The sequence below is a fragment of the Neophocaena asiaeorientalis genome, unplaced genomic scaffold, assembly GCF_003031525.2.
Source record: "Neophocaena asiaeorientalis asiaeorientalis breed wild unplaced genomic scaffold, Neophocaena_asiaeorientalis_V1.1 scaffold43, whole genome shotgun sequence".
In the NCBI taxonomy this organism is placed as follows: domain Eukaryota; kingdom Metazoa; phylum Chordata; class Mammalia; order Artiodactyla; family Phocoenidae; genus Neophocaena; species Neophocaena asiaeorientalis.
The window spans coordinates 14,076,840-14,103,213 of NW_020173674.1; the positions used below are offsets into that span (position 1 = coordinate 14,076,840).

General features: G+C 50.8%; 1 protein-coding gene across 2 annotated transcripts in view; it reads right to left on the minus strand.

The window, feature by feature from the left end:
• CRY2 (cryptochrome circadian regulator 2) overlaps window positions 1-24,908 on the minus strand; it is a 31,832-nt gene extending 6,924 nt beyond the window's left edge. Inside the window, exons 1-12 of one of the 2 annotated variants that reach the window (XM_024748921.1) lie at window positions 24,664-24,884; window positions 16,902-17,010; window positions 14,384-14,526; window positions 12,640-12,824; window positions 11,805-11,893; window positions 5,254-5,394; window positions 4,612-4,746; window positions 3,813-4,124; window positions 3,445-3,596; window positions 3,120-3,322; window positions 2,707-2,799; window positions 1,414-1,555 (exon numbers count right to left, since the gene is read on the minus strand). In XM_024748921.1, coding sequence (XP_024604689.1) covers window positions 1,416-1,555; window positions 2,707-2,799; window positions 3,120-3,322; window positions 3,445-3,596; window positions 3,813-4,124; window positions 4,612-4,746; window positions 5,254-5,394; window positions 11,805-11,893; window positions 12,640-12,824; window positions 14,384-14,526; window positions 16,902-17,010; window positions 24,664-24,878 — 1,917 coding nt within the window. In that variant the 5' untranslated portion in view covers window positions 24,879-24,884 and the 3' untranslated portion in view covers window positions 1,414-1,415. Of the gene's footprint in view, window positions 1-1,413; window positions 1,556-2,706; window positions 2,800-3,119; window positions 3,323-3,444; window positions 3,597-3,812; window positions 4,125-4,611; window positions 4,747-5,253; window positions 5,395-11,804; window positions 11,894-12,639; window positions 12,825-14,383; window positions 14,527-16,901; window positions 17,011-24,663 lie in introns of both variants that reach the window. The other variant, XM_024748922.1, reaches the window with a different exon arrangement.
• Window positions 24,909-26,374: the final 1,466 nt, after the last annotated feature.

Genomic DNA, 26,374 nt, shown 5'->3' on the forward strand with positions numbered 1-26,374 from the left:
TTTTTTTTTTTTTTTTTTTGCGGTACGCGGGCCTCTCACTGCTGCGTCCTCTCCCGTTGCGGAGCACAGGCTCCGGACGCGCAGGCCCAATGGTCATGGCTCACGGGCCCAGCCGCTCCGCGGCACGCGGGATCCTCCCAGACCGGGGCACGAACCCGCGCCCCCTGCATCGGCAGGCGGACCCTCAACCACTGCGCCACCCGGGAAGCCTCGTATCACATTTTCTATGTCTTATGCTCCCCTTCCTCACACACTTGCTGGCAACAGTTTCAAGCTGAATTGGATGCCATTACCTCTGAGGAACCATGACCCAGACATTTAACCTCTCTGTTCTTTAATCTTCTCACCTGAAAGTCAGAGTAGCACCCTGGAAAGTTCCAGGTTTGTAAGACAGAATGAACTATGCTCAGTACCACAGAGTTAAGAGGTAACTAAGAGAACAGTACCTAAGGTTGCTGGTACTCCCAGAACAAGATAACAAATCTGTCCATCTGCAATGTCTAAGACGAAGAGCCTAGTAAAGAAAAGGGCACGGGCATCAAACACTCGCCGTCTCACTGGCATTCAAGTCTAGATGTGCAAACCAGTTGGCCTCACCTGGCTTGAAGTAGAAGGGTTTAGAAAAAAGAATTGGCTCCGTGGAGAAAATCACCCTCCAACCTAATGATGCAGACGGCACATAAGGAACAGCCCGAGATGATGACTCAAAGGGGACAGTAATTTATATCTCCCCCAGAAAGGCGCAAAAGGCCCTTCTTGCTCTGGGGAAGGAAGAGCCAGGTTTTTGTTTTTGTTTTTGTTTTTGTTTTTTGAGACATTCAGGGGGCTTTCAGGATGAGCACTGCCAGGGAAGTGCAGAGCTGAAGCCACAAGAAAGGCACGAACGGAAGAGTGGCTGTAAGAGGCACAGGCGATAGGGAGCCTGGGTCTTCTGGCCCTCAGGTGGGGCTGGGCTAAGTGAGCCTCCAAACATCCCTAAGCCTGAATTCTGAAGGTAAGTGCTGCCCTCTGCTGGCCAGCCTACAGGACACAGCCTGTCGGGGCGATGGCAGAGGGGCCTGGAGCACCCCCAGACCCTGCCCTGGGACTCTTTCTCCCACAGCTTCAATCGGGTCTCTGCTTTCTTTTTCTGGATTTGGCTCACTTTGATAGGTAGCAAGAGTCAATTTTTTTTTCCCTTAGCTGGCAAAGAAAGAACAAGGCTTTATCTTTAAATTCTCTTTTTAGTATTAGAAGGTATAGAAGTCAGGATGGTAGAATTTGAGCTGAAACCCTAGAAAAGCCCCCGGCCCCTAGCAGGTTTTAATCTAGTTTGTGGGTTTTAACCTTCAGCTGGCAGGGCAGTTCTCCACACTCACCCCACCTCTCTCCCACGCCCGTCCCTGAAGCTGACTCTCAGCAGCTGTCACTCACTCTCAGACATCCTTGCTCAGCAGCTCTGAGGGGGGCAACCCTGCCACCCTGGCCCGTTTGCTGAGTTCTTCACCAGGTGGCTCCTCCGCTGCTCCCAGCTTGCGTTTGGGGGACGCTGGGCCACTGGGTAGTGGTCTTGGGCCTGTAGGGAAGCAGGTCAAAGTGTCACACAGACTTGTGTGTGGAGCCAAGATGAGGCTCAACCGTGTAGCAGCAGCTCTTTAGGGGGCAGGGAGCCTGCTCATCAATGCAACCAGCACGCTGCTTCTCAGACCTGCCCCTTGGCCTTCCTTTCAGCAGCGACTCTGCCTGGAAATATCCAAGGAGAGCATAACCAGGCCTGCTGGCAGTACAGCCAGCTTTTGGGCCCCAAATCCCATGGGCTCCAGGCCAGAGACTGATTTGGCCTGTCTGCCATCCTCGCGCCGAAGGTGAGGCATTCCCTCCGTAACTGGCCTCCTGAAGCCAGAATGAGCAGTGCCCTAACCTGGGGAGCCAACCTGGCTGGGCAAACTAGAAACTAGAAAAAGCCCTGACGTTCTTGCTGGTCTGAGCTCGCTGACCTTCGTCCCGGAGCCGAAGGGCGGAGGTTACGAACGCAGCAAGGCCATCTACTCCTCTCTCCCTCCACCTGCCTGGACAACTACAGTCGCCTCCTTTCCAGCCTCCGATACTCGGGGGCTCTTGCCCACACTGTGCCCTCCACACAGCAGGCAGAGTGAGCTTTCTAAAACATAAACCAGGTCACGCCTCTGCCCTGCTGACCCCCGTCAGTGCCTTCTCCCTGCCCTGACGACGGAACCCTAATCCTCCTCGTGGACGCCGAGTCTACACGCTGCTACTCCTACTGTGTCCGTCCTCCTCTCGTTCCAGCTCCTCACTCAGAACACACCAGCCCCACTGGCCTCCCTCCTCTCGTTCCTGGAATGGGTAAGCTTGTTTCCATCTCTGGGTCTTTTCCTGCTCTTCCCTTTGCCTGGAATGCTCTTCCCCCTGTTCTTAGAAGGCTGGCTCTGCTCACTGCATGCGGCCCTGCTGGTACTCCATCTAAAGTAACCCCCTTCCCCAGCCCTCTTTTATCAGGTCACTTGATTTTATTTTCCCCCAAAGCACTTGTTATCTGACATGATCCTGCACAGCTCCTTTACCATCTGTCTCCCCAGGTGGAATACAAGTTCTATCGGGGCATAACTTGGTTCTGGCCACCATCCTCAGCCCTCAGTGACTGAAGTGGGAGTAGCTCTGCAGTGCCCTTGGGGTGGGCACAGGCCACGGGAGGCTGGCTGTACTCACCTGCACTGCTCATGCCCCCAGCCTGGCTCGAGCTGGGCTCTGCCACTGGATTGCTGAGGTCTTCCATACAGGAAGGGACAGACGCCAGCAGACCTGGGAAAGAGGTAGGGGGATAATCAGAATGCAATCTCACAGGACTGTACAGGGCCCCAGGGCAGGTAGGTACAAAGCAGGGGGTGCTGGGCCATGACATCAAGGTTCCATCGCTTCCCACTGGCCACAACTAATTCAGAGAGGCCTGATCCAGCCCAGCCTGTGTGGCCTGTGCCCGGGAAGTCAAGTCAACAGCCTGGAAGACAGTGCTCGGCGGCCTCCCTTTGCAAACATCTGGGAATGTCTACGCCCCAAGCCTGTAGGTGTTGTCCTTCCCTTCGGGGAACTAGGGGGTGGCAGTCAGAGTAGGGGCTCCTTACAGAGTCCCCGGTAGCGGGAGAGCTGCTGGTAAATCTGCTTCATCCGCTCAATGTTGAGCCGGCTGGTCTCGGCGTGGTTGACGATGGGCCGTGGGTAGTCCACACCAATGATGCACTTGGCTGCCTTCTGAATCGACTCTGGGGCATTCCAGGGCTCATAGATGTATCGAGAGGGGAACCCTTTCAATTTGGGCAGGTATCGCCTGAAACAGACACACCAGAGGACCCATCAGCATGCTGGAGTCTCCTTCAAAGGCGAAGCACGTCCCACCCTAGGAGGAGGCCAAAGTGGCCAGAAACCAGAGAGCCTGGTCTGCACCCGCACCTGATGTAGTCTCCACTGGGGTCCGTGCGGCGGCCAAAGCCCACCGGGCAGTAGCAGTGGAAGAACTGTTGGAAGAAAGCACTGCAGGACAGCCACATCCAGCTGCCTGCGTTCACGCTGAAATCTGCATCCAGGAGCAGCTCATCAAATACCTAGATGCAGGGAGGGTGGGACAATCAGCCTCCTTGGGGACCTACGGCCATGGTTCCCCCCAAGTCACCACACACCCTGCGGAGAAGGGAGCCAAAGCCTTCTGCTGAGGGCAAGCCAAGAAGGATCTGGAGGGAATCTCCTGGACCCAGGGGTCCCAGCCCATCCCCCAGCCCAAAAGGGGGCTGCCCTGGGCTGCCCGCTGAGAGAGGACTCACCCGGACCCCGCTCTCCCAGCTGACCCAGAGGTCCCCGCGCGTGAGGAAGCAGGCCACAGCGTGCCGGGCCAGATGGTGGATCCAGCCCTCCTGCCTCAGTTGGGTCATGATGGCGTCAATCCAAGGGAAGCCTGTCTTGCCCTCGGCCCACTTGGCCAGGGCCTCGGGGTTGCGATCCCAGGGGATCTGGATGCAGATGGGGTTCCCCTCCATGCGGTCAAACCTGGGGTTGTTGGTGGCCGCCGTGTAAAAGAACTCTCGCCACAGGAGTTGCCCAAACAGGGAGAGCGGGGGTGTGCTGCTCCGCTTCACCTGGTGGGGTGGGACAGCACGTGGATACAAACGCTATCAGCGCCGTGCCACTCAGAACTTCCCCACAAAGGAATCTGGAGCTGCCATGAACTTGGTGTCTCCAAAGCCCCTAGATGCGTGGAGGGACCCTGTCCCAGGAGAAGCGGCAGGGTGAACCCTGGGCCCTGGCTGTGCCCACTACTGCTCAGAGCCCTGAGGATGGCTGCGGAGCAGCAGGCAGTGGAAAGGGATAGCGCTGCCGGACTCTGCACTGGGAACCAAACTCCCAAAGACTGGTCATGATCCTTGCCCTCGAGAGTTCCTGTTGGGCTCCACTTTCTAAAACGTCAAAGTAAGTTTTCTCATCAGCACACGTAAAAAATGCTCAGTCTAGATTTTGGTTAAATAAGTTATGCCCAACAGCCTGGATCTGGGGCCATGAAAGAATTAAGACATCAGAAGACTGCCAAGCAAATAATAATCTTCCTAAAATCACAAGATTACCCACCAAGCGGGCAAAGTTACCGCATGCCATGCCACAAAATCCAGATATTGGCAAGAATGAGGAAACAACGTGAAACGATGCAGACGCAAGGATGGATCTGATGAATCTGAACAGCCGGATGTGTTGTCCTCTCTCCTCCTGGGGGTGGGTGCATTAGTACAGGGCTATCCACCTATTGTCCGTGTCCAGCCCTGCATTAAGCCCTCCGGGTCATTTCCTCATCACTGATGGGCAACTGCCGCTCCTAGGCTCCCCTTTAAATGCTCTGGACACAGCCCCATAGGGGGCTGCTGTGCTCTTCACCTTAGAACTGGCAGCAGCCTCAGCCTCCCTGCTTCCCGCCCTGACTGCTTGGCCCCCATCCACCTGCTGCCGGCAGAAATGCCACCTCCGGGGTCACCCCGAGGTCGGCTTTCCTGCCTGTTCTGGTCCACTTGAGAATCTGGATTTGTTTAGATCAGCAGTTTGCGCTGTGCTTGGCTCTGGCCCCTCTTGGACGTGGCTTCCTCCTCACCTTCTCTGGACAGTACGCACACTTAAGCCAGAGGGAAGGCCTCTCTTCAGGGTAACTGACCGGCCCAGAAAGCCCTGGTGTCCTCTGGGCTGCAACCGGGGGCGGGCTCTGCCGCCCTCACTGCCCCTTACCTTTTTGTACAGGTCCCACAGGCGGTAGTAGAAGAGGCGGCAGGAGAGGCAGCCGAAGCGCAGGTAGGGGCTGAGGCCCGTGGGGCTGGCCAGCAGGGAGTTGGCATTCATGCGGGGTCTCTCATAGTTGGCAACCCAGGCCTGCAGCAGAAAGAGAAGGCAAAGAAAGGACAGACCTGGAGGCTTCAGAGGAAAAAACCTGAGGCACCAGCTAGTTAAGGAATCTGCCTAAGGTCGCAGACCAGAAAGCCAAAGAGCCAGGATGAGACCCTGTGCACGTCCTGCTACTTCACGCTGGCAGAATTTTTGATGGAACCACCACCGATCAAACAATGAGGCCCAAGTTCTTGTCCTGACTCTGTTAATTTGTGCTATGAGCATAAGTTATTTAGTCCCTCAGCTACTTGTTTACTAAATGAGAACAAAATTTCCCACCTCCTAGGGATGAAATAAGATGATGAAAATGAAAGTTTCTGAAAGCACTGAAGGGTCTGTGATTCTACAGAAGAAAGGAAAAAGGGCGTCTACATTACAGAGGAAGATATCCCTCCTTCAGTCCCTGCTCTGTCCCAGGGGCCCTGAGGCTGCTGCTACACGGTGGCTACCCAAGCACTTCTCCCCACTGTTCAACAGCGCCGAGAAACCCATTCCTGGAAACCCACAGAGTCATTCATTGCTGGGCCACTTGTCATACAGTATCATTTGTCTTGTTTTTATCATCAGTTGCTGCTGGCAGAGTGCTTTATCTCCACAACTCACTGACACCTGTGTTCTCTCATTCGATCTTAACAATGGTCTGAGGCAGCATTTGTCATTACCTCCTTTCGAAAACGAGGAAAGGAAGCTCAAAGTGTTACGTGACTCTTCTGAGGTTACAGAGGTGGTAAGAGACAGAGCTGGAGGGACTGACTCCAGATTCCAGTCTTTTTCCACTACCTCTAATAACCATGTTCTCTTTCTCGACTCCTAATGCCCTCTTTCTCTTCGTGATGACTATTTCACAAACTTCACGCCCTCTTTATTCTTTCTTTGGCCGCACTGCTTGGCATGCGGAACTTCCCCAATCAGGGATCAAACCCACAGCCCCTGCAGTGGGAGTGTGGAGTCTTAACCACTGGATCACCAGGGAAGTCCTTTATACCCTCTTTAGACCTCCTATTCCACACTTTCCCACCACCCTTCAGCAGATGACCTTCCTTCCTTTTGATAAGGAAATGGAAGCCATCAGGTAGGAAACACCTCAACTTTTAGCCACCAAATCTAGAAACTCACCTGCATCCCCATCTACTCCCTGTCCCTCCTGTGACCCTGCCCAAGGCTAAGGCCTCCACCTGGCTCTGGAGCCCTCCCCTCTTCCTTCTTTTGCACATTCCATCTCTCCCTCTCTTCCCTGTTCACTCCAAGGACATTGGGGAAATGATCTTGTTTCGTTGCAAACAAAACAAAACAAAACAAAAAGAACTTCTAGTCACCCTGCGGATTTCTCCCCTTGGGTCCTCTTTCCTCCCTTCGCAGCCAGCCTTTCTCCATTTCCTCACGCCCACCTCCACTTCTGCCTTCACCACTCCCGCCAGAGTCTCTGAGATGCCCATGCCACCGGATCCTGTGGGCGTTTTCTGTCCCTATATTTTTGGACTCCCTCGCAGCACTTCACGCTGCTGACTGCTCCCTGTCTCCACACCTGCCATTCTGTTGGCTCCTGGCTGCCATCAGCTGGTTGGCTGTTCTTGGTGTTTCACCAGGTCCACCACCCCTCCCAACTCCTTAAGTGTTGGCACCCCAGGGCTCTGTCCTAGGTCCCTTCTACTCAACTGTGTTCCTGCCTGAGTTCATCCAGTCCCACAGCTCCTGAGACAATTTCTTTGCAGACGATCACCATGTCTGTAGCTCTGGCCCAGACTGCTCACCTAGACTCCCAAGTCACTCCACCCAACTCCTTGCCAGAGAGCTCTACTTGATTGCCTTTCAGGCACCTCAAGGGTAGCAGGTTCTTTTCTTTAAACCACCCTTCCATTGGCATTCCCTATCTCAAAAACTGCACTGTCATCCACCTTGTTGCCCAAGCCAAAAGCCTGGCCGTCAACTTTGACTCCCTGCTCACCAGGTCCTGTCAATCCTACTGTCCAAGTGTTTCTCTACTCTGTCCTTTTCTTTCCATTCCCTATTGCCACCAACCTGGTTTAGGCTAAGATTGTATCTATACTGCACAACTGTGACAGCCTCCTAACTGACCTCTCTGCATCAATCAATTCTTGTCCCCCCTAATCCACCCTCCACAGTGGGAGCACAGTGATTCTTTAAAATGCCTGTCCCTGAGGACAGTACATGCACTGGGCTTCCTGGTGTTCTTAGGCTAGAGTCCCAAATCCTAAACATGGCTTACAAGCACCCCACAGTGGCCCCATCTTTCTAGCTTCCTTCCTCACCACTCTTCTTTAAGCACCATGCTCTTACTAGCCTTTACACATGCAGCTCCCTTGGCTGGAGTGCTGCCTTCCTTTCCACTCCCCTTTCCTTGGTTAATTTTGACTCTTCCTTCAAGTCTTAACCTAAAGGCCACCTCCTCGGCAGGTGATCCCTCAGGTATTGGTTAAGTACCTCTAACAGACGTGAGGTATATTTACCTGCTCATATCCTTGGCCCACCTCTCTTTGAAAATCTTTTTATTTTAAGTGAAACACAGATACAGAAATCACACAGATGTGTGCTTAACAAATTATTCTAAGGCAAACACCTGTGCAAACACCACCAAAGTTCAAGAATCAGTACTTTGCCGGCCACCCCAGAAGCCCATCTATGTGCTCATCCCAGTCACGGTCCCTTCCCTGCCCCGTAAGTGACCACTTGCCCAACTTTTATAATAATCACTTTCCTGGGACTTCCCTGGTGGCACAGTGGTTAAGAATCCATCTGCCAAGGCAGGGGACACGGGTTCGAGCCCTGGTCCAGGAAGATCCCCCATGCCGTGGAGCAACTAAGCCCGTGCATCACAACTACTGAGCCTGTGCTCTAGAGCCCACAAGCCACAACTACTGAGCCCACGTGCAGCAACTACTGAGGCCCGTGCGCCTAGAGCCCATGCTCCGCAACAAGAACAGCCACTGCAATGAGAAGCCCACGCACCGCAACAAAGAGTAGCCCCCGCTTGCCGCAACTAGAGAAAGCCCGCGCGCAGCATCAAAGACCCAACGCGGCCAAAAATAAATAAGTAAAATAAATAAATTTAAAAAATAAATAAATAAAAATGTTTACATTTTCCTGTTTTTGCAAAGCACATTTGGAAGGGAGGACTTTATCTTTTCAGTTATTTCTCGCATTTTAAAGTGTTTTTTTCTTGTTTTCACCCAAATGTGCATCCCTAGGCACTATAGTTTAGTCTTGGCTATGTAAAAGACTTTGAAGTGTTTTTTTTTATTGGAGTATAGTTTCTTTACAATGTTGTGTTAGTTTCTGCTGTACAGCAAAGTGAATCAGCTATATGTATACATATGTCCCCTCTTTTGGATTTCCTTCCCATTTAGGTCACCACAGAGCACTGAGTAGAGTTCCTTGTACTATACAGTATGTTCTCATTATACTTTGATGTGTTATTTAAGTTTCTTTAACTCTATGCATTTCCTGCCATTTCCTTCTTTTCCTTTTATATTTTCTGCCAAAGAATCCAAGCCGTTTGACTTGTACTAATTCCCACAGTCCAGATTTCCCTGTGTACTTACGGGGCAGTTCAACACATCCCTCTGTCCTGTGTGCTGCCTGCAAATCGGTGGCTGGTACCAGAGACTGGCTTGGACTCAGGTCTGATCTCCTTGGCAAGACTACAGGGGGTACATGCCTGACCGTCACTCTCCTTGGTGTTAGAGGTCACTAATGCATCATGGGTCCTCACTAGGGGCTGCAAGATTCCATCATCCCTTTTTCATTTAATTGGGACACCTTTATGGAGAGATGCTTGTCCTCAGCTACTACTGGGTAACCCAGTGGTAAAGATCATACTGTTTGCCTCCCCCTTTTTGGTAGCAGCACCTAATTTTCTTGTGGTGACCCAACCCTTCCCTAATCTCAGTTCAAGGTGGGAAAGTAAAGCTAAGCCACCTCTGACTCTGGGAGTGGGCTCACTTCCAGATTCAAGTCTGGCCAGAGAAAGCGCCCCCTTCCCTGGCCACAGTGACAGAGTCAGGGAGAGTCACATGGCCCAAGCCAGACCAATGAAAACACTCCTTGGGACTTTTTCTGAAGCTTTTGGAAAAGAGGCAGACAACGTCCTCTGGTGGTGCTAAGCAGATTGAAAATAAGCTGCTGGTGACCAGCCTTGCCACTGCTCAAGGAAAGCCTGCCTGAGAATGAAATAATACAGAGGAAAGCAGAGCTGAGATGGTGAATGCATTCCAAATAGCACTAGTTGGACACCTAGATCCAGCTGTGCCTGAAGGCTACATCTTGGACTCTTGGTTATATGAGTTAAAAAAATCCCTTTTTCAAAGGCCAACTTGCAAACAAGAACTGATTAATATAATCCTCTTGCTCTTTCATTCCCATAACCCTCTGAACTACTCCTTTCCTAACCCTAAGCATACTGTAATTACTTGTTTCATGTCTATCATCTCCTATAGACTGTGTTTCTGGAGACAGACACTATGCCTGTCTTTTTAGGCAGTCTTTCTAGCAGCTAGACCATTCTGACATAAGAAGATACTCGCTTCAGATTTGGAGAATTGAAGAAGTTAAAATAAACCTCCTGAAATGGTTAAACTCCCACCCATCAGGTACCTTTTGTTCTCCCTGATGTGTAAAATACCGTATTCCCTCGGGCTACCACTGAGTCTGAAGGGCCCTGACATAAGGCCCCACTACAAAAGAGGCCCTCCAGGGGTGTCTGGAAAAGAAGTTCCTGACTTGGTGTGTTTTTTTTGGTTTTTTTTTTTGCTGTACGCGGGCCTCTCACTGCTGTGGCCTCTCCTGTTGTGGAGCACAGGCTCCGGACGCGCAGGCTCAGCAGCCATGGCTCACGGGCACAGCCGCTCTGCAGCACGTGGTATCCTCCCAGACCGGGGCACGAACCCGCGCCCCCTGCATTGGCAGGCGGACTCTCAACCACTGTGCCACCAGGGAAGCCCCAAAATGCTTTTAAGGGGATAATAATCCCCAAGCTATAGGTTAGCTCTTTACACTTTTAAGTCTCATTGTACTCCTGCCACCCCATTTCTGGGGTGGCCTTTGAAAAAGGGATTTTTTTAACTCATATAACCAAGAGTCCAAGATGTAGCCTTCAGGCACAGCTGGATCTAGGTGTCCAACTAGTGCTATTTGGAATGCATTCACCATCTCAGCTCTGCTTTCCTCTGTATTATTTCATTCTCAGGCAGGCTTTCCTTGAGCAGTGGTAAGGCTGGTCACCAGCAGCTTATTTTCAATCTGCTTAGCATCACCAGAGGAAGCTGTCTGCCTCTTTTCCAAAATCATCTGCGCCTTTCTGCCTCCTTGGCCCAGCCTTTGTCTCCAGACTGACCGTAAGAACCTCTTGGTAAAGCTGACGTGGACAAAGACAGCTGGTTCCCCCATGCCCTTGGACATCAGTTCTTATTCTTTTAAATTGCTGGGGCTTGCTTTCGGCCCTGTCTGATGGTAACACCCAAATAGGGACATCAAGGCTGCTGGGCCCTGGGGAGGCTAGGCCCATGGTGTGCTTTCACTGCTGGCGAGGTACCTCCAGGGCTGGGAAGCATTCTTTCCAAGTCTGCTATCTTAGCCTCCTTCTTGCATTGTTATCACCTGGATGCTGGGCCAAATGCCCAGCCATCTGAGCAGGAATAGAACAAGTTGTGATTTTAGGGACCCAGTCTATAAACCATCTGCAGGGGGGCAGGAAATAGGAACTGACTGTTCATGAGAACCTCCTCTGCTTCTCTAGTCTCAGGGAGGTGGGGGCATGTGACACTATGAGGGGTGCCTCTGGGGCCTTGGCCTCTTTCCTTCCTCTTACCAATTCCCACTTTACTGGGAGGTGGGTCATTTGTTCTCTGTGACAAGCAAATGGAAATCAAACCCTTGGAGGAGACCCAGCAAAAGGTGGGGGACACATATACACAAAATAATTAATCTTATGGACTTTACTGACCAGATACCCTCTTCGTAAGGGGACACACAGATGAAAGAAAAGCAATCTAGCCTAAGTTTTAGAATCACATAGAACAAGATCTCACTCTACTACTTACTGTGTGACCTCAGGCAAGTTACTTAACCACTCGAAGCCTTAGTTTCCTAATCTGTAAAATGGAGAGCTTAATGCTGTCCTTGTAGGGCTGTTGGAAAGATGAAAGGATATAGTGCAAGCAGGTGCTAAACCCAGAAATGCTCAGCCCAGTGACCAGCCCATGGTAAGCACTCATTAAATGGTAACTGCTATTATTATTGTTGCTATTGCCATAAGGAAGACTTTCCATTTTTCAAGCAGCTTGAGCTAAGAGGCCCTAAGGGACATGAACCTGGCTCCATCTTCCCTGCAGCATGGGTGTCAGCATCTGAAGTTCTGTGTCTCAGAAACGGGGCCGTACCTTCCGTTCCAGGTGCTTATCCAGGCGGGCCAGAGCTTCCGTCTCTCCTCCTTGCCAAACAGCTGGGCCGAGTCCTTCAGTGGGGAATCCTACACGGGGAGGAGCAAGTCACAGGACTGGAGGTCAGGCCATTTCAGTGACGGCTCGGCAAGTCCTCCCAGGCTGGGCTGCTCTTTGAGCTTCGTGGGAACTGAACCACTGTGTTTCTGGTGCTAGTGGGGCTGAGATAATCCTTAATGGGTCCATGTTTTCTAAGTCACGTTGGTTCTCTTTCCACCGTGACCTTTCCTCTCCTTTCTCTCACCTCCCCCAGGCTTCACTCTGGACAGGTGAACAGTCCTGTACAGCTGGCACTGTCAGGTTAGCTGACTACTCGGTGAGAAAGGCTAACTGTTCAGATCAAAACAATGGATGGTGGGGAGGAAGGGGAACGGGAAGGGGAGAGAGGGTGTAGTCAGTAACCCGAGAGGCCGACATACCCCCTTTCATCAGAAACAACACTAGTTATGTTGGTATTGAGAAGCTCACTGATGCCAGCACCAGGCTGTGACTATATCTGAGAGGGAAAAGTACAAAAATAAAATAGAGGCATGAACTAGAAACAGAAGATTACATACATAAATGCGAACAGAAAAAAGACTGCAGAAGGACTACTGCAAAATTAAGGCTGGTTTTCTCTGGGTGGTGGGTAATAGAGTTATTTCCATTTTCATGTCTCCGTATTTTCTAAAGTGTCTACAGTAACTGCATTACTTTGACAGAAAAGAAAAAACGGCAAATTCTTTTACAAAAAAGGAGGTGCTGGCATGAGAGGCTTGGGGCAGGAAGTACGCACCCAGCTCCTCCAGGGAGGGCACGCCATAGGTCTCATCGTGGTTCTCCTGGATCTCGGCCCTGCAGCCCTCCATCTGCTGGCTGGTCACAGAGCCCACAGGCTTCTTGGGCAGCTCCATGCAGCTGATGATGGCCTGAAAGCGCTTGTAGGTAAGGGGCGGCTTCTGCCCATTCAGCTCAATAATCCTGGGAATCCCAAAGCACATCAGACGTCACTCACAAGACCCTTCATCTCAGGTCCCTGCCCACCCAGAAAAGAGCCCAGACTTCGAAGGCTTGGAGGGTGGCTTTCCTCATCCGCTCATGGGTCCCACTCCTAAGTGGAAAGGAGGGGACAAGGGGGGCTACATCTCCATTTTACCGAGAGGGAATATGAAGCCTGGATTGCCGGAGCAGGTGCCTGGAGCAAGTCAGGGCCAAAGCTAGGGCTCAATTCCAGGTTCCCTGGTGCCGATGTGGAGCCGCCTAAAGACAGAGACTGACCATCTCTCTAATCACAGAAAAGTCCCCACTGGCCTTCTTGGTCCTTGGTTTGCCTGTCCAAGCCACAGGGAGTCCCGTGGGCCTCCCTCTCTATCCTAGCGTAAGCCTCGAGGAAGTTCTTCGATAAGAGCTGCAAATATGTTCCTTGGTTGGAAAATCATTCCCTTGTTGCGCCCCAATTACTAGAACAGAGAGGTGGAGAACAGCCTGTCCTCCCTAAATCGGAGGCTGGGCCTGGGGTTAATAGTAACAACTAATACTTCAAGGGTTTTTTCTTTTTTGCAATTTACAAAAGGATTTTTTCATGAGCAAGGGAAACACAGCTGCACTGAGACAGGAAGAAAAGATATAGGAGAGTTTAGAGGAGAACTGAGGCTGTTTTTATAAGGATGAACTGGGATGGGCTGCATCTAGACTCCCCGGGCTCTTGTTGGCCAAGCAGCAGCTTACGCAAGCCGGGCTTGCTGGGCGAGTTTAAATCTCAGTTCCTTTCTCCTCCCTTCCGTTAGTGGAGACAGAAGGTTGGCTGCTGCCCCTGCAGTAGTTCACCCCTCCTCCGGCACATGGCAAGAGGAGGAGCTCCACACCCAGCGCTTCCCTGAGCTGAGCCCAGCTCACATGCAGAGCTGTGTGACCCCCGCCACTGGTTGTGGGGAGAGGGACAGAGAGCAGGGCTTGGCAGCAGTGGCAGCAGCAGCAGGAGGGTGACAGCTCTCGCAGGGAAGGGGAGGAGAGGGTTTCCTCCTAGCCCCTCTGAAAGCACAGAGGACCTGCAGGGATCTCTAGAGCCTCAGGAGCAACATCTAAATGCATGGCCGGGAAACCCAGATAGCCAGGGGAGCCCAGGAAATGCATCTCAGGAACAGAAGTTGTGTCTATGAGGACAGAGGTCTGCTGGGAGGGGCGACAGACAGGGCCCACTGAGGTCAGAGGGCAGTTTCTGAGCAGCAGGACAGAAGCGGGAGTGTGTGGCGTAGATGGGACTGGAGCGTGTTAGGAGCAGATCTATGAAGATCCTGGGTGGGGAGCCTCACTGCTTCTGTCCCTTGGGCCTAATAAGCCTCTTTGCACCCAAATCGGGTAAGCTCTTTGAGCTGCTCTACAGGCCCCAACTCTGACCTGTTCTCTTCCAGCTTCTAGAAAATGCCATACTTCATGTGCCAGGGGGCCCTATTGCTGAATCTCCCTGAGTTCCACTCAGCAGGGGCCCAAATCATCAACTCCCACAATTGGCAACCTGACCCCTGGGGCCCATCTCTTACTTGTCCAGGTCATAGAGAGTATGAGAGTTCTCAGTCACCACCTCCACACCAGCCTCCTTGGCCATCTTCATGATGGCTGCATCCCGTTCTTTCCCAAAGGGTTCAGAGTCATATTCAAAGGTCAAGCGGGTCACCCCCCATTCCTGTGGGGAGAGAATCTGTAATGCTCAACACTGTTTGGGGAGAAAGAAGCCGGGCACTCAGCTCTCTCCTGGGAGGGTACAGAGCAAGTCTAGAGACCTGACAGAATGGGCTGCAGAACAAACTAGGGACAATGACTTGAACTGGAAAACCGAAAATCTGAGATCCACAAGGTTTGAGGAGGGCAGACCTTTGAGGTGAGGCCAGCAGCCTACAACAGTGGAGCCCGAGGCTAGTGGTCTCTGTGGAATCAGGAGAGAGGTGGGAAGCTCTGTGCACTTGCTGTGTCCTTGTGGTAGGAGAATGCAGCAGGAGGATATAAATACATGCTCCCAGGGGAGCCTCCAATCCCAGAAAGGCACTGACTCACTGGTAAAGATGGCGGGGGACAGGATCGCCATATTCCGCCTGCTTGGCAAGTCTTTCCCAGAGCTCCTCAGGGCCCTGAAAACTTCTGGCCTAGTTTTCTTGGCAGACTTGTGCTGTGTGAAGTGTGTTGATGGTTTCCACAGCAACACTCCTGAGGCCAGTAGGAAACACAGCTAATAGGCTCCAGGTCTCAGAGAGCTGGGAAAGGAGGAGCAGCCCTTAGCCCAGAGGTCAGAGAAATCAGATCAGAGGGGCCACATATTTAAAAAGAAGGGAATTCTTTTCCAAGTCTTTAGTCATGTCTGGTAGAAATTTCTAGATTTCCTAGCAAAGCTGGGAGAAAGTGGCCCAGTGAAAAGTTGTACAGAAAACCCACAAAAAGCCCTAGAGCATGCAACTAGCTAGAAGGAAACCACATTCCAACCAAAGTCTCTGGTCATGGTCCCTTAAAACTCTGAATCCCGGGGGCAAATGTCCTGGCCGTGCACAGGCCAGCCTGGTCCTGACTCAGCCCTGCTGCATGTGAGTCCTGAGCAGGGTTGCTTATCCCTCGTTCAAGGACAGCAGCACTAAACATTTATTGAGCACTTACTATGAGCCAAGTACCATGCTTAGCAGTTCATACAGATTACACTGTTAAAGACTCATAACCCTGTGAATAATAATAAAAATATTATTAGATGACACCTTTTCCAAGAAGCCTCCTAGGCCTTCTCCCTCAGTATGATTCTCCCGAACCGTGCCCGTTTTCCATCACAGCAGTTATCATATGGCAATGAAGCTTCCCATTACTTGCCTGTTTCCTCCATTAGTGTGAATGCTCATAGCAGAAATCATGCTTATTCTTCATTACCCTAGGACCTAGTATGGGGCCTAGTACACAGTAGAAGCTTAATAACATACAGTGAATGAATGATCTATCTGTATCTCTGGGCTGTTAGCGGGTTGGCCTCTGAGGTGCTGGGAGAGAGGGGACAATGCAGAGGCAGAAGAGAGGCAAATGTATTTAACAGTGCGGTGGTTAAGAACACAGTCCTGGAGTCGGAGCCTGGGCGCAAATCCTAGACCATCACCCTTAGCTTCCCAAGATACTGTTTCCTCATCTGCAGAAAAGGGACAGCAGCATCCACCTCTGAGGGCCGCTGTGAGGAGTACGTGAATTAATGTATGCGAAGCACTTACCTAGAACAGTGTTTGACTCATAGTCAGCCCTCAATGAATGCTGGCTATTATCAGCACCGTGGCATTTGTGCGGGGACGTAAGGTGAATGATGAAGTGTTTACTAAGCTATGGCCTTGACATTAAGTCTTTGCTCTTGCCTTTTCCTCCAGGAAGAGTAGGGAAGGAAGCTGGGGTGGAGAGAGGCAGAAAAACAACTGTGTGCCGCTGAGGATGAGGGGAGAACGTCCTAGAGCCCTCTGTCCACGAGCACTTTCGTCTCTGTTTGGGCCTTAAAAACTGTGTTTTATAAAGGGGTTGGGGGGAAAAGTGGGCTGGCTACCTGGTATAGCAAACAGAGGCCTATATGGTACCTAAATGAAGATTTTATCAATCATTCACAGAGGAAGTAGGGATGTTTCCTCAGAGAGGCTGACTTTTTTTTCCAATAAGCAAAGCAAAGCAAGATGAGAAACGCCCATTGCTCAATAGGAAACCTCACCCTCAAACTCCTGGCGTAGGAAGAGCCCTAATAAATCTTGCTGGCTTGAGCCAAGAAAACATCCAAGGAAGCCAGTGGCATCCGGGGTGGAATACCTTGCCACATCCCATGTCTGGACTGAGATGGGAACTTTCCAACAAGACACTGGATTCACAGAATTTTTCCTTAACGCAGTTTCCATTCTGTTGGCAGCTGACTGGCTGCATTTGCTCCCAACTTCCCTAGCAGCAGTGGTCAGACCATCCCCGACCATTTCCATTTCCTCAGTCAGAATACTGTCTCGTTCAGTCTGCGGGGAAACCCTGGAGCAGACTCTCACTATCTTCTCTTGGCCTTTGCACACTTACCTTGAACAGCCTTGGAAACACGTCAGCCGGCTGTCCCCGGACTACAAACAGGCGGGAGTTCAGTTTCCTTAAACTTGTGTCCAAATCTTCCAGAGACTGAAGTAGGAACCTGCAGAACCCACACAGCCCTTGTTGGTGGTAACACAACAAAGAGTTACTCTTCCCTAACAAAGCAGGGAGAAGCTGGTACACTGTTTATGCCAAACAAGTAGCATGGTTCTACTGAGTTCTGGCTGACGTGTGATATGGTAGAGGATCAGTGCCACCTCCGCTGAAATCCTGCCTTTGTCATTACTAGCTGTGTGACTTTAGCTTTTTCCCCCCTGCTAATCTGTGATATGGAGTTGGTGTTGGTACCTATCTCACAGAATTGTTAAGAAAGCCAAATAATGCACGAAGAACATTTAGCACAGAGCCTGGCATGTAGGAAATCTGCGATAAGTGTGAGCTGCTCCTACTCGTGTTGTTCCTCTGTGATTACAGGCAAGTCACTTATTCTCTCTTGGCCTCAGGCCCTGGGGGTAAATATCTTCCCACCACTAGGTGGTTGTGAGAATCAAAAGGGAGGACAGATGGGAAAGCCATCTGAAAGACAAGTGCAGTACCGTGGTATGGAGGCCTGAGGTCCTATTAGCAGAGGAACAAGACTGCAAGAGCCCTGGAAAGTCTCACCTACCCTGGTCCAACAGACTCCCTTGTCTTTCCGCACTCATGCTTTGGGCTGCACGGATGTCTACCGTCACGGTCCCATGGTCCCACAGCCTGGGCTGAGTCCCCAGTTGCCAGGGTTTCATTTGGCAGGTAGCTCATTCTCCAGGCTTCTCCAGGGCTCTGGCCACCAGGTTTTTGTCCCAAGAGGGAGGAGGCACTTCTCTGTAAGATATCCTCCCATGCTTTCTGGGGTGGGAGTTGAGGTGTGGGAGACTCCAGAAACTTATGAGACCTAGCCTGCGAGCTGGATCACCATGGGAAAGGGAAAGGAAATTAACACTGCCTGAGAGCCCTCAGTGTTTTATTTATTTACTTCATAGGACCACAAAAATTTATCACCTGTTCAGTTAGGCATAATCACCTTTCTGAGAAATTCCACCAATACATTTTATGATATGTGTTTTAACTTTAACATTTTAAACAGATTATGTGTTTTATCTTTAACATTTTAAACAGATTAACTCTTCATGTGGTTCAAAATTCAAGTTACAAAAGGGTACACAGTAAAAAGTCTCCTCCTCCTGCTTCCCCAAGGAATTTAATCCATCCCCCTCTCCAGAGACAACTAATGTTATCAATGTTATTATATGCCTGTTATGCTTTTTAAGTGCGTTTTCTTTTGAATTCTCTCAACACATTTTTTTTTTTTTTGCGGTATGCGGGCCTCTCACTGTTGTGGCCTCTCCCATTGCGGAGCACAGGCTCCGATGCGCAGGCTCAGCGGTCATGGCTCACGGGCCCAGCCGCTCCGCGGCATGTGGGATCTTCCCGGACCGGGGCATGAACCCGTGTCCCCTGCATCGGCAGGCGGACTCTCAACCACTGCGCCACCAGGGAAGCCCTCTCAACACATTTTGAAGGAAAATACTATCCTCTTTTTATAGATGAGGAAAATGAGATACAGAGAGGAGAATTAATTTGCCAAAGATTACAGTTATTGAGTGACAAAGCTGGGATAACAAACTATCTGACTCTCGGTCAGACTCAAACCATGTTTTCTTCTCTGTGCCGCATTTCTTAAGCCTTTCAGTGGCACATCAAACACTGCTCCAGGGGCTGAGATTCCCGCAGGATCTCATGTGTTTGCGGCAAACACAAACGTGACTCCAGGTAATCCACTGACATTCTGCTCTTCTTCCTCAGGAATGATGCCCTGGCAGGTGAGCCTCGTTCATGGACACCTCCTGCTCTCTATGCTGGGGTCTCCCACCCAGGCCTGTCAACGATGGGAATCACCGGATTTTATTTTGAGCACAACGAAACCCGGTGGCTCCTATGCAGCACATCACGCTCCCTCGACTATGGGAGGCTTAGAGAAGCAGCGACTGTTCCCAGGCTGCCAACTGGAACCAGTCCCTGCTGCCACCTCTGACGTCGATAACCTGACACTGCCAGGCGGAGAATGCCACAGACCCACATTCCAGCACGAGCTGAGTCCTGGGCTCAGCCCGAAGCATCAGGCTAGCTCATGAGCAGGCAGAGACTCTCCAAGGGGTCGCGATGGGAGACTGACAGGCTGAATGCTGCTTTATGCAAAGCCAAAGCTCCACCTCTGCAAATTCCTGTTTCTGAAACACTGTCACCCTCAGAAAAGGAAAGCTGAGACAGAGTGACGCACTTGCACTTGCTCTGGCCTCCTCCCAGGCCTCACCCTCTTCTCAGGAGGAAAAGACGAGAGACCAGTGTAAACTGCCTCTGTGCCACTTGAAACCTGGGCCCTGCCAGGCAGAATGCCTAGAGAGAACTGGTGACTTAGATTCTGCAAGCCCAGGACAGGGGGTCCTGCGGCTCCCAGGAATGTCCCTGCCATGCACTTTGGGGGCCTCAGCCTTCATAGTCCACCACGCTGCCCAGGACTTTGATTTGAAGCTACAAATAGGACTGGCATGCACATGAAAGCTAGGTTCCAGCTGCCTTCTGTAGACTTTATTTCTAGACCTCATTTATTAAAAGGAGAGATTCCTTGCAGCATCTCTGTAGTACAGATAACCTCGTGAGAACCCTTTTCTTCTTTGACAAAAGAAGTCTATAGCCGAGGCAGTGAGCGGAAGGCACGACTCTGGACTCAATAACCAGAGGATAATAACAGTAACAGCAACAACTAACATTTAATGAGCATTTACAATAAGCCAAGTACTATCCCACTTGTTTTACATATATCACCTCCTTTAATTCTCATTTTACAGATGAGGAAAACTCAGGTACAGAGAGATTAAGTAATCTGCGTAACATCATTCAATTAACAGGTGGCCAGAATTCAAACCTGGACAGTGTGGCTTGGCGTCTTTATTCTTAACCACCAGGCTCCACTGCCTCTCAACCAGGACTTACTCCCTGAGCACCGAGGCTGTGCCGCCAGGGACTCAGCCATCAGAGAGCAGCACAGCTCTACTCGTAGGCCAACACCTTTGCTACCAAATCCTTGCTCCTCCGGGGATCAACAGCTGTGAATCACCCAGAAGCTTGCTTAAATGCAGGATCTCAGGCTCCATCCCAGACCTCCAGAAACCGAATCCACATTTTAGCAAGATCCCCTGGTGACTCCTTTGCACATCAAAGGTTCAGAAGCACTGTCCCAGAAAACTGAATTTTACTTCTAGCTTCTATTTACAAGTTGCCTTTCTTTGCTTCTAGCTTGTTTTCACTGAACTTCCTCTCTTTGAGAGCCTGGTTTCTGCCTCCCCTTTGGCCCTCTAGAAATGCTGTTACTTCCAACTCCCCGCCTCCCCAGTCAAGCTCTGCAGGGCTCCTCCAGGAAGGGAGGCCTCATGATGACCCCCAGGAGCCCCAGCCTCCAAGCAGACAGAGAACGAATAGCCACTGCTAGGGCACCACCTGTGAGGACTGCCAAGAAGGGACAGGGGGCAGCGGAGCAGTGCTGGCCCTGGGCAAAGGCTCACTGGGGCCAGCGGGCGCATTCCTTCACCAGAGAGACCCTTGGGCCTTTGTACTCCCCTAGAGCCCTCGTCTCCACATGGCCAGTTTCTCTTTACTCCAATGAGGGGGGACTCTAAAGAAAACTGGCCTGGGCATTGGAGGTGGCAGTGTTCGGGCAGGCAGCTCACCCTTGGCAGCTCCAAGCTGAGCTCACATGGCTGAAATTCAGAGCACACCGTCCTGGGTGAGAGTTCAAGCTCACCCTTTGGATTAGACAACATGTGCAGCTTAGTTGCATTATGTAAGTGCTCTGGAGCCAGAAGCAGACAGAACTGGAAGAAATCAAATTGGGATTTCAAAAAATACTAAAAGGACTCAGTAATTCAGGGACTCCATGGAACTAGCCCTTTAAAATAAAAGACACGCAGATCTTTTAGGGAAGGACTTCTCTAGAGAAGGCAGATTCTGTGTTGAGAAATATTTTGTTTGTTATTAATAGGAAGAGGGAAAATGATAGTGAACTTTCTTTTTGGGTCTAGATCGCCCTTGACCAAGTTTCTCTGCTTCAAGCCAAGGTTAACTGTAATGATGATATCATTGGCCAGCCCAGACTGGCTACATAGGCTATTAATATAAATTAATTTCTCCTAAGTAATTAAGAGCGCTTTAAGCCCCATGGAAAAGGATAACCCAAACCCACAATCCATAGCAGGGATTGATCTCTACGTATCACTTGGCTAAAAATATGTTTATTCTTTCCTAATTTCAAAGAGAAAGATGAATGTGAAAGTTTTCATCCCTTTTAGGCAAATGGAAACATTTCCTCAGCAGCAGAACAATAAAGTGACTCTTGGGTACCAGTGTGAACAACTCAGAGGAACTCAAATTTCCCTGCCTGTAGACCTTCTTGCTGACCAAGTTCCAGGGAAGAACCCCCCAACTTGGACAGTCCACCAATGTTTAGCTCCCGGCGTTGGGAAGAGAGACACACTTGTTCTCACCAGGCATGCTGGGGAGTTCCCAGGTCATCTCATTCACTAGTTCTGAGTGATTTGGGCTGATATTTTATTTCTACCAACTCCTTCTGCCCCCGAGTTCCTGAATACAGGTGTAGCACAGAGCCAAGGAGAAAATGACATAAATAAAGGGTGAGGTGAATTGTTGCCAAGACCCATCTGGGTTGCAGTAGGGAGAGAAAGGTAATGAAAAACTGCAAGGGCCATTTTTCAATCTAGAAGGGGCTCACATCCCCTCTTTTTTTTTATGGTTCTCACTACAGTACTTCCTTCTAGACGCAGTAAATCTGGGGAAGGTGGGGCTGGGGAAAACGGCAAAGGGTTTAGCTAACTAGTGCTTGGCAAAAAAAAGTCCTGAGGCTCAAATGCTACAATTAGCCTATAAACTTCCCACTACCACCAAGGCAAGGAGTATGCAAGCCCTTCTCCTATGCTAATAAATGTACATGTTCTTGGTTGCCTTTCTCTGTCCACTTTGACTCTTAGGAAGGGCCATTCATGGTTATTTTAATCTGATTTTTCTGCTGAAAAACGCTGTGTGGGAGTCAGTGTAGGAAGTGCAGGAGGATAACAGAGATACAGATTTTGGTTCCCCCCACTTCTTGCAGATGGCCCAGGGCCCACTCTTCTGAGGGAGGCTTCTCAGAGGCAGCACCTGAAAGATTTACAGAGCTAGAATGTTACGCTGCAGCACAATTCTCCCAGGTCACTTCCAGGTCCAGAAACAGCCACTGGAAGATTACACATGTTGTAGTTACACAGAGGTACAGCTGGCTCCATCGCGCCCCCAACACCCAACCGAGTGCACAAAACAGCCTGCAGTTCTGCCCTCGCTCTGAACCTGGGAGCAAAGAATATGGCGGGGGTGGTACGAATGTGTCTGTGCCCAGCTCCAGGAGCAGGTATCGTATTTGATCTGCTTTGTGTGATTTCACCTCTTTCTTCTGATGCCAAAACAAATCAGACTTCTTGCCAATGCACTGCAATACATATCCCAAGCTGTCGGGCTCAGGTCTGGGGGTCTCTAGTCCAGTGCTTCTCTGGCTTTGCTGCACATCACACCTTTAAAGACCCTAATGCCCAGACCATAACCCAGAACAATAAAATCAGAATTGGGAGAGAAGGGGGCCCAGACATCTTTTAAAGATCCTTAAATGATTCCCATGTGCAGCAAGGTTAAGAACCACTGCTCTAGTCTGTCCCCCTATTTTATTTACTTCATGGCATTAGTTCTACTAAATTAAGGTTGTTTACTTGTCTTGCGCCATGCAAATGTAGGTTCCAGGAGCTCTGGACACCACATCTGCTTGTTCACTGCTATTTCCCTAGCAGCACCTAGCAGTGTGGCTGGCAGATATTAGGCACTCCTTAAATAATTGCTCAATTAACATCTGCATTCCTACACAGTCTCTGACTTCAGGATTTGACACAGGCATCTGAACTGCCACATTCCTTTTCTCTCTCACTCACTCAAAAGCACAATCACAAAAGGGTGATCCACAAAACTCCTAGTTTCTAGCGAATCTGAGTTTAGTCAGCAACAGAGTTTTTGTTGTTGATCTGTAATTTCCACTACCACAAAGGAGTAGGCAGTCCATGCAATGTCCTCCAAAACCCCCAAAAAGGAGAAACTCCGTGACAACGCAGCAAGCAAGCAGCCTGCGTTCTATTTACTCTGCTCTGACTGGCACACTGCCACTGGGAGAGGGGCAAAGTCTCAGGCTTGGTCCATGCTAGGGATGGCCGGTCATTTGAGGATGTTTGTCAAACCCAACCTCCTATCTATAGAAACTGAAGCAGAGGCAGAGCAATAGAGCAGCTGAAAATTGTGTGGGCAGGCTCTCCACAGGACTATCTTTAGTTGTTCCCTCAATATAAATGGGTCAGGAGGGGGGCATTTAATAGATCCACTGCTAGGGGCATTCACTCTCCTAGCAGGGCACACACGCCTTGGTGAGGAAAGAATGGTGGAGAGCCAGCATATCCTGGGAATAACCCTGCCTCTCGAGCAACAAGGTCACAAGCAAACATGCTCCAAAACGATGCAAACGAACCAAAGGACTACCGAGGGGCGCGTTAAAGAGAGATGGGGACACAAGGTCTCAGAACTCCTTGGTTTTAAACACTCGTTAAAGAGAAAACCCATCAACTGCCTATCTGTTAATCTTCTCCCATGATCCTGTCCACTCCATCTCCTGGGAATCATCAAAGAGGGACCCTTGATATCACAGCTTTCCTGGTCCCTAATGTTAGTACATCAGTTGATAAACATCTAATCTATAATGGCTCAACCGTCCTTTAAAAACAATCTCATGAGAAGAGGAGGAAGGGACACTTTGGTTCCTTTTTTTTTTTTTTCCTCTAGCAAGCCCATAGCTGCTGAGGGAATTCTCCAAAATGGATTAAGTACTGCTCTCTGCTCTCCAGCTCCGGACACAAAGTGCCTCTAACTGAACATGCCCTTGGGGTCTTCATCTATAATGAAGGGGAGACGGCACTTGCCCTATCTAATGCTAAGCCAGAGTCTCTAGACGCCTCCAGGAACAGAATGATCTTGGTGGAGGGAAGGCAGGATGGTTGAAAAAATGGATTCAGACAAACCACAGGCTTACAGATGACCTTCAGGAGCAGAGCAATGCGCTCTTTACTTGAAGAATGCAGGCATCTGCCGTGCTATCAATTCAGAAACCCATCCCTGCCCTCACACCACAATAGTTCCTGTCCTCCCCCTCCCCCCGCCCCCAGTACACCCCTAAGAGCCTTAGACAAGGAGTCCCTGTTCTGCCTCTCACTGGCTGCAACTCCCTGAGCACGTCAACTTTGTGTCTCTAGGGCTCAAGAGTCTCATCTGTACAATGGGGATCATGATCTGTCCCACAGGAATGTCGTGAGGACCAAAGAGGGTAACACGCAGTGCGAGCGCGCGGTGTCAGAAGCTGAGCCCTGGTCCACCCAGGCTATTACTACGGGGACTAATTGCTTCCCTCTTCCCGACTTCTCCCCTCTGGAGACTTGGCTCCGTCCCCCTGCCCCACCTCCTTCAGGCCGGGGTCTTTCGGCAGAGGGGACTGGGGCCAGAGCCTCCCTTCTCGAGGATGGGTGCCCCAGAGGCTAGGCTGCGTCCCCCGGGCCCGCGAACCCGCCCCGGGCCCCCTCACCTCCACCGGTTGATCCCGACTGAGGAGGAGGCCGCGAACCAAGGGTCGAGGATGTAAACGCAGCGCATACAGTGCGCCCCGCGCACGGCCGCCTGCAGCGCCGGGTTATCATGGAGCCGCAGCCCCTTGCGGAACCAGTGCACTGAGGAGGCGCCTTCCGCGCGGGCCGCTGGCGCCGGGGCCGCCACTGCCGAGGTAGCCACAGCCGCCGCCATCACCGCCCTGACTGCTCTGGCCACCGCTGCTCCGCCCCCATAGACACCGCGGGCTCCGCCCCCAGCCCGCCCAGTGACCTATGACACTTCCGTTCCTCTCTGGGTCCCCGGCCCCGGGACCTGGATCCCATCTTCTATTGGCTGGGCGCCTCTCGCCCGGCGATTGGCTCTGAGGCGCCCAGTCTGGCCCCGTCCCCTCACGTTCCCACCATGTGTGGGCTCGCTGGGGAGGAGTCGGAGGGCTAGGCGGGTGACGCAGGCTGGCGCTCCCCAGAGAGGTCTGGGCTTGGACCGAGTCCGGAGGTACTGTGGATCCCAGGCTTGCCGCTGGAAGCTGTGTGGGCTGGCGGGGTTGCTGTGACTCCAGAAAGTGAATTACACGACGAACAACCGGCCGTCCTACATCATCATCGTCATCAATATCATCATCTACCTCACTCTATACATCATTAAAACATTCTACTACAGCCGCCATTTATTGAGTGCATTATATATGCCAAGCAACATGATAATACCCTTACTCAGTTCAGCCCAGTTGCGTTCATTCAACGAACCCTAGTGAAAGAACTGTTATTATTCTCATTTTACAGACAAAAAACTGAGGCTGCCGCAGGGTGAGTGACTTGCTCAGTATCATAACGCTAACAAAAGGATTCTACCCCGATTATTGTGAATCCGAAGCTTCTGCTTTTACCTACAAAGCTATACTTGCGTCTGCGCTGAGCAACGTGGCATTTACAAGCGGTAGAGTTCAAAGAGTGGGGAGAAGTGCCCTGATGTGCAGCAGTAGAAGGTTTGGGAGTAGGGGCTGGAAATGTAGAAGACGTGGGTTGAGATAGTAATTATGCCATCAGACGAGTTTTGCTTTTACTTCTATGTTGAGTAGACTCAGTGGTACCTCTGTATGCAAAGCACTGAACTGGAGTCTGTGTGGGATTCAGAGATGTGGAGGACACTCCCCATTCCTCCCAGGGGAGCCAGGTGGAGCCCTCTTCTCCTTCTGGAGTCTAGCACAGGGCTTGCTGATTGACAGAATGAGTGACAGGAGAAGCATATAAATACCCACAGTGAAGTGTTGATGATGGACTAAGCTAGCCTAGTCAGATTGGAGCTCTGGGGGTTATCAAATGAAGAGTCAATCTCAGTTTGTCCCTAGGTTGTGCCCATGCTCAGAACCCTTCCTGAACTTGGGAATGAGCAGTGAGGAATTTAGCAATATAGCTAGCAATTTAGTGGTGTTGATTGGCACAACTCTTAAACCAGTGTTGTTGCAATCCTAGGGTCTCTCATTGCCAGGGCTTTGTACAAACTGTTCCCTCAAACCTGGATCACATGCCACACTCCAGCCCCTTTCTGACTCCACTTTGTCCTGTGTCACTGCTCAGTGTAGATGTCACTTGCCATCTGGTCCCAGCCTACCTAGTGACCCATCTCGTTCTGTGCTTCTTCTTATCACTGGTCTTAGTACATGGTACGGGAATTTCTTACTTGTCTGT